Source organism: Eschscholzia californica, unplaced genomic scaffold (assembly GCF_041429995.1).
Source record: "Eschscholzia californica isolate CP2 unplaced genomic scaffold, dmEscCali1.0.p SCAF_5, whole genome shotgun sequence".
NCBI classification, from domain to species: Eukaryota; Viridiplantae; Streptophyta; class Magnoliopsida; order Ranunculales; family Papaveraceae; genus Eschscholzia; species Eschscholzia californica.
Genome location: NW_028238472.1, coordinates 10088025 through 10102438, shown reverse-complemented (window position 1 = coordinate 10102438; position 14414 = coordinate 10088025). Strand labels below are relative to the sequence as shown.

At 38.2% G+C, this 14414-nt stretch overlaps 2 protein-coding genes across 10 annotated transcripts; both read right to left on the bottom strand.

The window, feature by feature from the left end:
- Nucleotides 1–309: 309 nt before the first annotated feature.
- Nucleotides 310–5743, bottom strand: LOC147536929 (protein trichome birefringence-like 14). Of its 8 annotated transcripts, none has more exons than XM_086644571.1 (7): nt 5453–5743; nt 4690–4917; nt 3557–3754; nt 3292–3462; nt 2119–2289; nt 1823–2021; nt 310–1551 (listed from the first exon to the last, which is right to left on the bottom strand). In XM_086644571.1, exons 2-7 carry the CDS (start codon nt 4841–4843, stop codon nt 723–725), a joined length of 1722 nt encoding a protein of 573 aa, XP_086500697.1. In that variant the 5' UTR covers nt 4844–4917; nt 5453–5743; the 3' UTR covers nt 310–722. The 8 variants fall into 8 exon arrangements, with proteins under 8 accessions (XP_086500697.1, XP_086500692.1, XP_086500699.1 ...); XM_086644566.1 differs by having other exon boundaries at nt 3292–3465; nt 5453–5687; XM_086644573.1 differs by having other exon boundaries at nt 5358–5631.
- A 1725-nt stretch (nt 5744–7468) lies between these two features.
- LOC147536928 (uncharacterized) lies at nt 7469–8749 on the bottom strand. 2 transcript variants are annotated; one of them, XM_086643727.1, is made up of 3 exons: nt 8195–8749; nt 7906–8028; nt 7469–7831 (listed from the first exon to the last, which is right to left on the bottom strand). In XM_086643727.1, the coding sequence occupies exons 1-3, from the start codon at nt 8336–8338 to the stop codon at nt 7763–7765; spliced, it is 336 nt and encodes a 111-aa protein (XP_086499853.1). In that variant the 5' UTR covers nt 8339–8749; the 3' UTR covers nt 7469–7762. The 2 variants fall into 2 exon arrangements, with proteins under 2 accessions (XP_086499853.1, XP_086499852.1); XM_086643726.1 differs by having other exon boundaries at nt 7661–7831; nt 8105–8749.
- Between the last annotated feature and the right edge of the window lie 5665 nt (nt 8750–14414).

Genomic DNA, 14414 nt, shown 5'->3' with positions numbered 1-14414 from the left:
AAGCTCATCAGAAAGCTTGCATTGTAGTTACAGGGACTATCTCAAACCAGATCAACACATTGCACGAAGAAGGTCCTCCCCTTCGCTGGAATAGAGAGAGAAGTGATGATGGTGGATGAAAGTGGTGGTAGTAGGCCAAGATGGCGACTAGGGATGGTAGGAAATGAGGAAGAAACTTTTTTGTTGCCCTGGAAAATTTAACAAATCCATAATTTCTCTTTAAAATTTTGCACGAATAAATTTTCATGCTTCCCCAAAACGAGGCGCAAGGAACACAATTAAATTTTCATGTTTGCGTATGGAAAACAATTAAATAAAGAATGACAACTTTATTAAGCAGCTACAAAGTTACATGCCATATTCTGTTAGTATCCTATACGTCCTATTTATAACGTCATGCTAAACCAATTAGCCGTGTTAACATCCTGTCTCAAACCAAGCAACTACCCACCATTATACTGAATTCTTTTAACTTCTTCTATTCATCTCCATCCTACTTCAATCATCTCCATAGAAAAACAGAGAATGAGGCATAACAAATAAAGACTTCCGAGGAAGTTCACGATCGAATTCTATCTCCTACTAGCATCCCTAACGATGGGTTCTTTTCGCATGAAATGTAAATCGATTAGCTGAACATCAATATCGGGCATCGCTCAAGAACCATAGACTGACTGGTCTCTTTTTTCACAAAGATCCTCCTTTATAGTAAATCTTAAACACTACAATTGAGCAGCTAGAAGTTCATTCCAGGTATCAGGAATGCCAGGTAAACACCAGTGGAGACAATCTTGCATACCTGGTGTGGCTTTGACACTGTACCGGGATATATGACCTTCGTCTCTTAACTGCGAAAGTGCAGTTATATCCAACAGCTTCACCCCTGTACCACTAACAGCCCCAGACACACTAGGATCAAGAGACTTGTCTTCTTTAACCTCCTTCCCTCCTGCCAGTGGAGTTGTATTATCACAGCTTCCACCTGAATTCCAATCACCATTGAAGAAGTGCCTAGGTGATATCGTTCTGAAGAAGGCTTTCAACCGTGGATGTTTTGGAAGCTGGAGATCCACCCACTTGGCAATACTATATATCGTAAAATTCTTCGCACGGCCAATCTCTGCAAGCTTTCTATCTGTGTTGCGTACACCACCAACATGCATAACCCATCTATTTGCATTAATTTTCCCTCGATTCCAGTGATGACCAGTATTTAGAACCAGGACATCAAATCTATCGAGATAGCGGCGTAAGAATGCAGGTGGTCGATCTAGATGCATGGCCCAATCCGTGTTCCGATCAGTGCTATTAATGGGCTCCAAGTCACAAAGGCTTGCTGACCAGTAATAGAGGATTGTCGTGTTGGTGCTTGGAAACCGATAGGCCCAACCATCAGGGCGAGTAGCACCACGAGCTTTCACAAGCCCATATTCCCACCCGACATTTTCTACATCTGGCCTGTCCTCACCACCAGTGACCATACACATCAAAGACTGGAATTGTTGTCTTCCCAAGGAATCCCCAATAATAGCAATAGTTTTGTGCTGCATCCTGGAATAAAACATTAACATCATTATCATATCACAGGTTTTAAGAAATCTGATAAGCAAAAGTAATGCTCATAAATCATGATATGTCACTAAAGAGAGTTAAGAGAGATATTGCATTTGCATATGGTATTGGTGAGAGTTGTTGCTCGCTAAATGAGACTCATTTGAGATTAGTAGAAGTAATTCATGCAATTTTGTATTTCAAAGCATGAGAGCAACATAACAGGATAACTTCATTCTAAGTTTAGCTTCCTAAGAACAAAATATAGTACCTTTTCAAGAATGAAGGTCCTTCAAATTCTGGCATCTCGCAGTTAAGGGGCTTCCATCGAAAAGTTTCATAGGCGAAGTCTGTTCGTTGGGTCAGCCTACAAGCCCACATCTCTGACAGCCATTGCTTACAACGAGACCCGGAATATAACGGCCGTCTACTATCTTCAACCCACTTCCCTTTAGCATAGTTGCAGGCCTCTATAAAAGGAATGAACAAGATAACAATGAATATCAACCACATGATTAAATTTCTTTGCTTAGCCAAATCAGGTAGATATACGAGAAAATAATATACGTTTCTTTTCCACAAGGGTATCGTCTGAATCACTAGTTTTCCCCTCTGGAGTGTTTGGATTTGAAGAACTTGCTGGTGTTACAACATTGAAAATGTTCTCTGCTATATCTGGTGTTTTTCCTTCAGGCTGTTCAGGTATTGTTTCATTTGGTGGGGGAACCATCATAATCTCTGCACAACCACAAAAAAGCCTCTAAGTTTAGTAGCTATAGCAAATGGGCGGCTAAGAAAGAACTAAGAAGCGATACTGAATTGTTGCAGGAAGGAATGAACAAGCTCAAACGCCATTTTTTAATCAAAAGATAGGGCTGCTGTAGCACTAAACGGAACAAATTGGAAATCAGTATAATCCGTTACAACCCAAATGTCTCCCCTAATAATCATCACAGAGAAGTTATGCTCCACTACTTCGAGCTACTGAAAGGAAGATACAGTATTCATGTGGCAAGAGTAGGATATCCCTCCTCCTTTCAGGCTTTAAATCAGAGCTTCAGCAAATGCACTACCTAATTAGATGATTTTAGGATCTTAACAGTTCAGCTCAGGTCATAATTATTGGGTGTCGGGGCCAATCTGCCAATTCTTGATAATTTTAAGCGCATATGTATATATTAATTAACATAAATATAGTAATTCTTATGTTGAAAGGAGAAGACTGCAGTACCACTACAGAGTTTATAATTTATATCATATTCAAAAATAAAATTATTCAAAAGTTCATGATTGATATAAATGATAAAAATGATTGAAGGAAATAGAGGAAGAAACAGAGACGGAAGGAAAAAGAAAAGAAAGGTGAACTCAATGACTCGTAATGGAGTTCGCCAAACTCTACTCAGGCTACACCGAGCCCAAATTAGACTCCTTGGGTACTCGAGTTAACTACTTAAGTGTGTGGGTTACAGGTGCCAACTAACTAACCTTTGTAGATGAAAACTTGATAGAGTAAAAGTAACATAAAACTGATAAGGATAAGGTAGATCCCGTAATATGACACATCAACTGCATGGACAGGATTAATGCCCATATGCTCACGTTGAGCATATAACTGTGGCTGTGGCTATTGTAAGTTAATAAGTGGTACATCCCCTTTACACATCTCTCCTAGACTGGATAACACAGCGGAAATGTCACGATGCAAAATTTGGAAACAGAAATATTATGTTACTCTACCTTTCTTATTAATGGAGGCAGGGGTTGTGTCCTCGTGATCTTTATTTGTCTTAGGAGTGTTATTCACAGCAGAACCATCATTTATTGTAACACTGGAACTCTTTTCTAGTAGCTCAGTCGTTACTTCTTGTTGGGTAACATCATCTGATACGAATTCCTTTACATCACCATCTACTTTTGAAGACATTTCGAAAATAGTTAAGATGACAGAACAAAGAAGTATCAAAAGCATAATTGAGAACAAAAAAACATGGTTCAACTTCACCTTTCTTTTCACCGGAGGCATCGATCTTGTTCACATCATCTATACTTTTCTCGGGAGTGCTTTCTGAACCAGAACCAGTTGTGGTTAAAGCATCATAACTCTTTTCTGTTTGCTCAGTTCTTGTTCCACTCACTGGAGAAGTATATGATATATCTTCCTTAACACTAATATCTGGTTTGGGTGCATCCAAGAGAATCTCTGCACCACCATTGTAAAATTAAATGACTAACGCTGGAGTCACATGCCACCATATATATCATTATATTGTTTCTCATGTTCATTTTACGACAACTAGATGTATAAAAAATCTGAATAGAACTCATGAACAAAATCCGGACCAGGTAGGTACTGTAGACCAACCTAAAGTGGAAAGTAATAAATTCTTTCTCACTTCCTGCTTTCCTCGTAAACCATACGTTCATCTAGATACTATTCATAAATCCAAAATTTCTTTGTGGTATCATCTCCGGATTCATTTGAACCGGAAAAAGCTCAGGCTCTACTCTCACATGCTATTCTTTGGAGTATTTCGAAAGCACGGAATTTCTAAGTGGAATCAGATATCGTTTGAGGATCCAGGAATTTGGAGATCATTAGTACAAACATAATTCACGAGTCCCTATTATTTAGTTTCTCCAAACCCTTCAAAATCCACCATGGATTCTTCCATGATCAATGAGGGAATCGCCATGGATGGTCGAAAATCAAATCGAAGGGATCGATGAAATACTCGAGTCCCCATCTTAAATTTGATAATTTCTCTGCCACTTTTTGGGCTAAGAGTAAAAATTGGCACCTCTCCCTTTCTTTTAGAAACTTCAGTCACAATTGGGAGGACAATTTGTTACCGTGTAATCCCATTTGGAAACATCCTTCTGTACATTACACTCTTCTGTAATTACCTTACTATATTAACCAAAAACTCTTGTCTTTGTTTATAAAAGAAATACTATATGTCTATTTGTGAATCCGAATCACATTAGTTGGTGATTTTGCTTCAGCTTTTCTCTATCACTTGAATTCGTGTTTTAGTTTGCTATCACAGTTAACTACCTTTATTTATCGATAATTGCCAAAAATGTATTGGATCGTGTTAAGGAGAAAAGAAAAATATCGATAATGAAAACACAAACCTGGAGAAGGCACCAATAATCTCCCTTGAGGTGGAAGGAATGTTGTAAGAAATGGGGATTTCTCCCATGCCCAAATGAAAATTGTCGTGCAAATAAGAGCGACAAGGGTAAGAGAAACCTGTTTGCCCCTCAATCCATGATATCCTCCTTTCATCCTATTTGAAAACTCAAAAGTATTTGGAATGCCCAACCAGCATCAGTTTCATATACTCTCTTTTAACTTTCCATCTGAACAAGATAACAAAATGATTCAAGATATATACCTAATTAGTTTACAAAAATTAAGCACCACCCACTTACCAAAATAAACAGGAAATGCTCATGAATCTGATGGGTTTTGTTTACATGGATCTTAAAAGCAGAAAAACAATACCATTTCTTGAAAATCAGGCTAAGATATATGTTATCAACTAAGTTTGGATCAAGAAATTGCCCTAAAAACATACAAATACTTTTAGGGATTCATTCAACCAAAAGTTGCAAAAATTGCATGTCATCATGTAAAAGTTATTATCTTATTCATACAAAAATCAAATGAAATGTGAAATGTGTGACTTGGGTTAAACGAAAAGTAAAGAATTTATCCAACTTCTAGGGGAATCAAAGTAGTACTAATTCTTACCAAACAATGAGAAGAAACATTACCCTAAACTATAATCACATCTTACCAGAAAAAAGATAGAAAGAGCAATAGGTAGAGAGAGAAAGAGAGATTTGAAGAATTCAGATCCGAATCAAATTCAGAAATTCAGAAATAAGAAACCTGAAATCTATCTCCAGATCGAGGAAGATGAGAATGAGATCTCATTCTCTGTGTGTAAGAGAGAAAATAGGTGTGAAAAGATACGCGAGAAAATCATTTCTCGCATCAGAAAATGTGTGAAAATGGAATTATGAGTCAAGATAATATTTGACTGTTGGTTTAGTATTCAATGAGTAATTAATTAGAAATCTAAACGGCGTCTAATATAAGGTGCTGACTGATTAAGTAAGCTTTCAGTGACTAATCTTTTTGTTAGGAATAAATTAATTGAGAAAACGATTGTTAGGTCCCAGGGCCGGCCCTAGCTTATACGAGGTCCAAAGCGGACTATAGAGTTGGGCTCATTTGACTAAGAAAAAATGATTTTTTTTTTTTGGCGATTTTAATATTGTTTTTAACAAATTTTAACAAGAACGCAGTCATTCAGTTGAGATATATCTGCAAACGGGTCTAAATTTTGAAGAGAATCTTTCCATTTTTCTCATTTACTTTTTTTTTTCTATTTTTGTCTCGACCGCTATTATTTGCGAATAAATTTGTTTAATCCAAGGGAAACATATCCATTAAAAGTGATAAAATCACAATGATACAAGGATAGAAATTGTAATTACTCTCCTCTGAAGACTTCATGAGAGTCACATACCTTTAAATGCAAAGTGCCTCACGAAGGGAAAGATATTGGACTAGACACTGACACAAAGGATCCTAAAGATCCGAGAATAGAGACCCTAAAGGTCTGACAAAAGGATCCCAAAGATCCGAGAAAGGGGACCCTTAAGGTCTGACAAAAACGAAATTATTATTATTATACTAATAATATTACAACAAACAAAAGAAAAAACTAAATTTACAACCAGTCGGAAATCCACCAAAGTCACCGGAAATCCACCGATGTCGCCGGGAAACCGCTATTGGCGCCGAAAAACCGTCGCTAGAGAACTTCTTTCATCGTCGGAAACCGTCGCCTTCACCGGAGAACTTCTTCATCACCACCACCACTCCTCGGTATAGAATTTCACTTCCATTGGATAATTAGTATTTCAATTCCATTGGAGATTTAGTATTTCTATCCACTGTCGCGAGATTACCAATAGAAAGGGTCGAAAATCGATTTGATCAAAATTTAAAATACAATAGTCGATGATTATACAGTCAAGCAGGAACCAAATTGATTTTGGGGGAAGAAGGGAAGGTTGAATCTCAACGCATCAATCACTGAGGCTGATCAACTGGTCTCAAAAGATTAAGAGAGAAACCCTACAAACTATAATGGAGGGAAATAAACTACAAAGGAAGAAAGGGGATTCGGCGAAGGGAACCCTTCGCCGGAGAAACGAAACACACAAACTTAGAACGGTTTGGAGAGGGACGGTTATTCTAGAGAGAGAGAGAGGAAGATGGAAAGAAGTTACGGAGAGAGAGAAAGAGGAAGATGGAAAAGAAGATGGAAAACACACATAAATTTGTTAATAAGTTATAATGTATTATTGATGGATCAAGTGTTTCTATTGTATAATGTCGCTTTTGTGATTGTCGTGTCTTACTTTATTTGAAATCCCCACATTTATAGCAGATCGGATTCCAGAATTGAACAGATCGGCGGATAAGAATATTTGTCCATCTGTAATGGAAATTACATTGGTAGGAATATAAGCTGAAACGTCTCCCGATTGAGTCTCTACTATTGGTAAAGCAGTCATACTCCCTTCGCCCAAAAGAGAACTTAATTTAGCGGCTTTTTCCAAAAGACGTGAATGCAAACAAAAAACAACTCCTGGATAAGCTTCGCGACCTGGGGGTCTCCGTAATAGAAGAGACATTTGGCGATAAGCTTGTGCTTGTTTAAAGAATAGAAAGATCATTGTTTTCACACAATGTAAAAACATTGGAAATGCATGACTTTTAGTTCATATTAATTAGAGTTAATTCCTATTTGATCTCCTACTTTGTGACCAGCTTCCTTTATGGCCTCTGTTTTCCGTAAATTCAAACATGACTCATTTTTTGAGGTAAATGTCATAACTACCCTTCATTATATATTTTTTTAAAATAAAATTAATTATAAAACATAAATTCCACCTCACCTCTCTCTCCACCTCACATCTCTCTTCAACTCACCTCTCTCTCTCTCTTCTCTGACAAAGATCGTCGACCGGAAAATTTTCCGGTCGGCGACCTCAAACATAAAAAAAATCTCTCATCTCTCTCTCTCTAAACATTAAAAAAAACCCAATCTTGACATGAACGGCCATGACCCGATCCCGTCCGACGACGAAACTCTCGAACTTCACTGTGATTATTCTTCTCACTCTAAATCAGGTTGTTAATGGAGTTATCATTAATAATTGGAAGAGGATCACCAAAGACTGATTCCATGTCCTGAAAGACAAATTTTTTAAGAAAAATAAGTGAGTTTTAAGGTATATTTCCACCATTAATGATTTGAAGATTACCACAGCAATTGCAGTTGCAAGATCTGGGTTGTTATTAGTACGCACTAATCTTCGATAAGTTCGAAATTTGATTCCATTTGACGAAGAATCATGTTGGGTATGTGAAATTGGTGGGGGAATGATCTGAGAAAAGATAGTTCAGGAAAAAGTGAGCTTTAATTTCTTTGAAGGAATTTTACAAGCACTTTGAGATCATCACCTGAAAATCTGAGTAGGTGGAGACGAGGACAAGAAGGTTGAATACGAAAGGACGACTACTACATTTGATCGAAGTGGTTGTAAAGTATACCTGAAACAAGTCTAGAGAGAGAGTAGCTGCTCCTAAACTGCGGAAAGATGATGATGGATGAATACATTTGTTTGAAAGAACAAAAGGTAATGCTGGATCAGGAGAAATATCAAATCGAGTAAGAGAAGTGTCGGATTGAGACATTGTTGCAAGGAATGCGAAATGTCATGAAAACTTTTAACACCAATGAAAACATTTCTCATCCACCAACGAACTCAACAACTTTAGTTTCTCAAGGAAACCCTAATTTTCAATCAACCACAGGTAATCATTTTGAGTAACCTTTATATATTGTAACAGTTTCTAAGATTAGGGCAAATTAACACCCAGATCCAGTTTCTTCAACACTGTTAGGTAGATTCTGCTTATAATGAGGTACAATTTGATGGTTGCCATCTGTGCTTTTGATTATGTGGTAGAATGACATAGTTTTGATTAATGTTTAAAGAGAGAGAGATGAGAGATTTTTTTTTTTTATGTTTGAAGGTCGCCGGCTGGAAAATTTTCCGATCGACGACCTTCGTCGGAGAAGATAGAGGTAAGGTGGAGAGGAGAGGTGAGTTCAAGAGAGAGGTGGGGTGGAGAGAGAGAGAGGTGAGGTGGAGAGAGAGAGAGAGGTGAGGTGGAGAGAGATTTGAAGTGGAGAGAGAGGTGGAATTTCATGTTTTATAATTAATTTTATTTTGAAATATATATATAGGAAGGGTATGACATTTACCTCAAAAAAGGGGGCCATATTTAAATTTACAGTAAATAGGAGGCCATAAAAGAAGCTGGTCACAAGTAGGGGGCCAAATAAGAATTAACTCTATTAGTTAAGTAGAAAAGTAAAAGTCCATAAAATGGAACTAAAAGAGTAAATATTGTACACAAGTACAATTAATAATTGAATTTAAATGGGATTAATGATATTAGAATCACGCATGCGTTGTATAAACAAAATAAAAATCTAAATAGTGCATACATGATTATAATGAAAAAAAAAATGAAAGAAGAAACACACAAAACACAAAATAAATATAAAATTAATGAGACTAGAATCATGCCCGTGTATAAGCAAAATGATTGAGCTCAATTTTTTTTTTTACAAACAATGAACTTAAATATTTGTTTACACACACAATTTAAGTAGAGTTAATTCCTATATGACCCCCCTACTTTGTGACCAGCTTCCTTTATGGCCTATTTTTTTTTTCGTAAATTCAAATATGACCCCCTATTTCCAGGTAAATGTCATTACTACCCTTCTTAATTCTAAATTTAAAACAAATTTAAAACATTAAAAAAAATTATTTCTACCTCACCCCTCTCCATCTCATCTCTCCCTACACCTCACCCCTCTCTCTCTCTCTCCAATTCACCTCTCTCTCTCTAACTCACCTCTCTCTCTCCAACTCACCCCTTTCTTCTCCGGCAAGGTGGCCGACCGGAAAATTTTCCGGCCGGCCACCTTCAAACCTTAAAAAAAAAGAAAAAAATTTCTCTCTCCTCTCTCTCTCTAATTTTTTTTTTAAAAAAATCTCTCCACTATCTCTCTCTCTAAAACTCCGGCGAAGGGGGTTTCCCTTCGCCGGAGGATCTGTTCACGAACAGAGAGCTGTTCGTGAACAAGTCTACTATTCACGTTTGTTCGTGAACAGCAGGTCTGTTCACGAACAATCTGTTCGTGAACAGATCCTCCGGCGAAGGGAAACCCCCTTCGCCGGAGTTTTAGAGAGAGAGAGAGTGTGGAAAATTTTCCGACCGGCCACCTTGCCGGAGAAGAAAGGGGTGAGTTGGAGAGAGAGAGAGAGAGAGAGAGAGGGGTGAGGTGTAGGGAGAGATGAGGTGGAGAGGTGAGTTGGAGAGAGAGAGAGAGGTGAATTGGAGAGAGAGAGAGAGGGGTGAGGTGTAGGGAGAGATGAGGTGGAGAGACAAAAGAAATTGTACCCGAATTAAGTTCAAGGCATCCAAAGTGAAGGATCTAAACCTAAATACATTAAATACATTATTTCCTTATTCTTTTTCGCGTTGGTCTGCATTCTATCTCAATGGTGACAACTATTTTCACCACCGACCACCACCAATGGAGGTTAGTTTGACGGCAAGTTGTTTCACCAATGGAGGTTAGTTTTAGAATTGATAAAGAAAATAGATCCGATGTGGTGAACCCTAATACGGTACCCATCAGGTAATCAAACTAAATAGTTAAGGGGGCGGTGACATAGTGAGAGAAACGTGATAATGAGGCGCTAATATATTTAGCCGCGCCAGAGTCAGTAACCCAAGGGGAGGAAAAGAAGTACAGACATGTTAGGTAGATACTATGATCAACCGGTCCTTTAGAGGGGACATGGTGGTGCCTACATTCGGTGCTGATCCAGCAAGGAGATAAGGCTCTACTAGTACTGATAGTGAGAAAGGGACGTTGCTAAAGGCGCCCCAGCCTGAGTAGGGTCAGCGGTCAGAGAAGCGGCCAACGGGTTCTGTCGAGATCGCAGACGGTTTGATGGGCCAGACCTAAGTGGATACCCATGTAGCTGTTGCCCTCAGGTGATCGTGCATGTGACAGTAATTGCAATAGGGTCTTTGACGTTTCGGCCTATTGGGGTCTGACCAAGAGGATTGATCAGACCGAGGGGGCAAGTCAGACCGTTGATTGGGACCGACTGCTAGGGTCGCGACATCAAATCCATTAGAAGTGGCCGCCATGATGTTTTGTTGAACCTCCTTTTGTTTAACGTGGGAGTAGATACGTAAGATGGACGGGAAAGGATCCATATGAAGAATTTGACTTCGAATAACAGAAAAATCGATCATGGAGACCTTGACGAAATTTCCATAGCGCATTCTTGGTTAGAACGATCAAGAAGGGACTTAGTATGACCACATATGCATGGGTCCACAGACATGAGAGACTGTAGCTCATCTTGAAGAGATTTGAGATTTGTGAAATAAGAAGAAACATCGGAACCTTCTTGTTTCAAAGAAGAGATAACTCGCTTTAATTGATAGACTTTGGAGCATTCGTTTGGAAGAAATGATCATGGAGATTATTCCATATATCTTTTGAATTATTATCATAAAGAATGGAGGACCGAATATTCGGAGCAACAAAATTGATAATCCAACTCCTGACAAGATCATTACATCTTTCCCAAGAATGTTATTCAACAAGGTTAGTAGGTTTTGGTATGAAACCATCAACAAAACCGAGCTTATCTTTGGCTCTAAGAGCCATCTTCATACCACGAGATCAGGTGGCATGGTATCTCCTGTTAAAAGTGGAGTAATGAGCACATTAGTAGGTGAATCAGAGTGATGAACATCAAACACCGAATTAGAATGCGGTGGAGTATCACAAGTATATTCAGAGGAAGCAGCATCAGTTGGAATCGCCATTAAAAAAAATCAAACTTAGCTCTTATACCATGTGAAGAGGTGTTAACCTCTATGAATAAAATAAGAGAGAAGCCGAAAGAGAGAGGAAGACGAGAGAGAGAGAGGTGACAAGTGAGAGAGAAGGTTTTAGAGATTAAACTCTTTGTTGTGTTTTATTCATTATAATCAATGGGTATATATAGGTTACAATGGAGTTTTAGATATACATGAAAACTATAACTACAAGATACATATGATCACATAAAATCACAATCCTAGTTTATCTAGGAAACCAATCTAGCCGAGAGCCTCTTAGGGCTTGCTGTCGGCTCAGCCAACTGGGTCGGATAGATCCGGTTGGCTATGACCCTTAATAATTTGAGCCCATTTGTTGGGCTTATAACTCATATTTTCTCCAAAAATTCACTATTTTTTTTGTTTTTCTAACAGTTGTTTCTGTTAAAAAGAAAGGTATTACAGTAGAGCCCCAATTTGACAAGACGTTACAAAGAGGGAAAACGATAATAAATTAACAACTTAAAAGTTTTTACTTTAATCATAGAAGGTTGCCAACTCATGGGCCATCGAGTTGCTCTCTCTTCGACGGTAAGTGATTTGCACCTGGTGTGCCGTTAAGAAGACACGTAACTCCTTTATAAGATCTAGTAGTTTCCATGGGCAGTGATCATAACCGTTCCTTAAAAATCAACGTTGGATCAGAAATCCCTGTTAGAATTGAAACACTAAACTTTATTCAACTTGAATTAGTTTTGGATTACAAGTAAGGTGGTATTTATAGACTTGAGAGAGAGAAAAACTAACTTCTAACAACCTTTAACTACTAACAACTTCATAACAAACTTTTGGAAAGTTTGTTATTATTCTAAAGGCACCAATAATTGTGTTCTCTTTGTCTATGTTTACACCTGACTTACACTTGGATACATCATTCTTACACTCGAGATATATACTCTAACATCCCCCCTCAAGCTGAGGGACCGAGAGAGAGAGAGAAGCTTGGACCTTAGCGCAGCAAATTGAGGAGAAGGCAAACCCTTAGTGAACAGATCAGCTGGTTGATCAGTAGTTGGTATATTTCGAATTACAAGCCTCCCAACAACCACAAATCTCGAACAAAATGGAAGTCAACTTCTGTGTGGTTAGTTCGAGCGTGGCAAATAGGATTGGAGGGAATATTCTTTGCACCAACATTGACACAGTAGATGATAAATGGATAAGTTGGATTGAAGTGAAGCTCAGTGAGCAAATAAGAAATCCAAAGGAGATCAACAGTGACAAAAGATAGAGCTTTGTACTGAGCCTCTGTTGAGGATCGAGCAACAGTGGATTGTTTCTTATAACTCCATGAAACCAATGAGTTGCCTAAAAAAACACAGTGTCCATTTGTACTTCTCCTTGTATCTGGGCAGCCAACCCAATCTGAATCACAACATGCAACCATATGAGAGACATCTCTAGGTGTAATAGTCACTCCACAGTCAATTATGCCTTTGAGATATCTAAGAATCCTTTTCAATAGAAGTAAATGAGATTCAATGGGTTTTTGCATGAATTGAGCTACATAATTCACAATAAAGCATATATCTGGTCGAGTCATTGTGAGATACTAAAATCCACCCACAAGAGTTCTATAGAAAGAGGGATCAATAATAAGAACACCATCAAGCTTGGACAACCTATTTCTAGCTGAGACAGGTGTAGAATAGGATTTACAATCCAACATATCGACCTTCTTGAGTAACTCAAGAGTATATTTCTTTTGGATAAGGAGAGACTTAGAGAGAGTGTCAACTAGAACTTCTATCCCAAGGAAGAAATGTGCACTCTTCTGAGGACCAAAAGTCAATAGAAAAGACCCAAATTTGTGAAACCAAGCTCTAGGAGCTTGTTTCAATCCATGGAGGCTCTTATGTAGGAGGCACACATGTTGAGGCTTTGAGGGGTCAATAAACCCTTTAGGTTGCACCATATACACTTTCTCTTCCAATATGCTATGCAAGAATGCATTGGACACATCAAGTTGTTGTATTTTCCAAGATTGAGACACATCAAGAGAAAGAATAGTTCTAATAGTGGTAGCTTTCACAATTGGACTAAATGTTTCAGTGCTCATGTTGATGAAATCCTTTAGCTACCAACCTTGCCTTGTACCTTTCTACCTGACCATTAGACTTGTATCTAATTTTGAATACCCATTTGCAACCCAACACATTCATATGAGTTGAAATGGAGCAAGAGACCAAGTGTTATTGTATTTCAAAGCTAGAAACTCCCCTTCCATGACCTTGATCCACTTAGGATTGAAGCTGCTTGTTTAAAAGAGGATGGTTCACAATTGTCTAATAAGGAAAGAAAGGTAGCATGAATTGGGTGCCTGACATTAAAGTGAGCTACATGATCTGCAATATATTTGGGCTTGAGAATACCACTTCTGAGTCGAGTTGTCATACCATGAGTAGGTACACTAGTAAGAACAACAGAAGTTCATGAAGACTGAGGAATAGAAGACCCAAAAGGTGCTGGAACAACATCAGCTAGTATAGGAGAAGATGGAATAGGTACTTGAAGTACATTTAATGGAGAAAAAAGAGATACTCCAGTAGACTCAGTTGAAGTAGATGATTCCTTGAAAGGAAACTCATTTTCACAAAATATGACATTCCGAGTCATATACCATCTCTCAGTAGAAATATCCAGACATTTAAAACCTTTATAGGACACATCATCGCCCAAGAAAACACATTTTACAACCTTTGGACTTAGTTTGTCCATTATTGAAAAGGCACATGTGGATAATGAAGGATATAGCTCTTCCGTCTGAAGAAGATGTCCTTCCGAA

Bases quoted from the DNA above. Each gene is read 5' to 3' on its own strand.
- LOC147536928 (XM_086643726.1), bottom strand. From the start codon at position 8,338: ATGTCTCAATCCGACACTTCTCTTACTCGATTTGATATTTCTCCTGAT. The intron at 8,029-8,104 runs GTGATGATCTCA...ATCTTTTCTCAG, and splicing joins CCACCTACTCAGATTTTCAG to ATCATTCCCCCACCAATTTC. The intron at 7,832-7,905 runs GTAATCTTCAAA...TTTGTCTTTCAG, and splicing joins TTGCAACTGCAATTGCTGTG to GACATGGAATCAGTCTTTGG.
- LOC147536929 (XM_086644566.1), bottom strand. From the start codon at position 4,843: ATGAAAGGAGGATATCATGGATTGAGGGGCAAACAGGTTTCTCTTACC. The intron at 3,755-4,689 runs GTTTGTGTTTTC...ATGGTGGTGCAG, and splicing joins ATTATTGGTGCCTTCTCCAG to AGATTCTCTTGGATGCACCC. The intron at 1,552-1,822 runs GTACTATATTTT...GTTTTATTCCAG, and splicing joins GGACCTTCATTCTTGAAAAG to GATGCAGCACAAAACTATTG.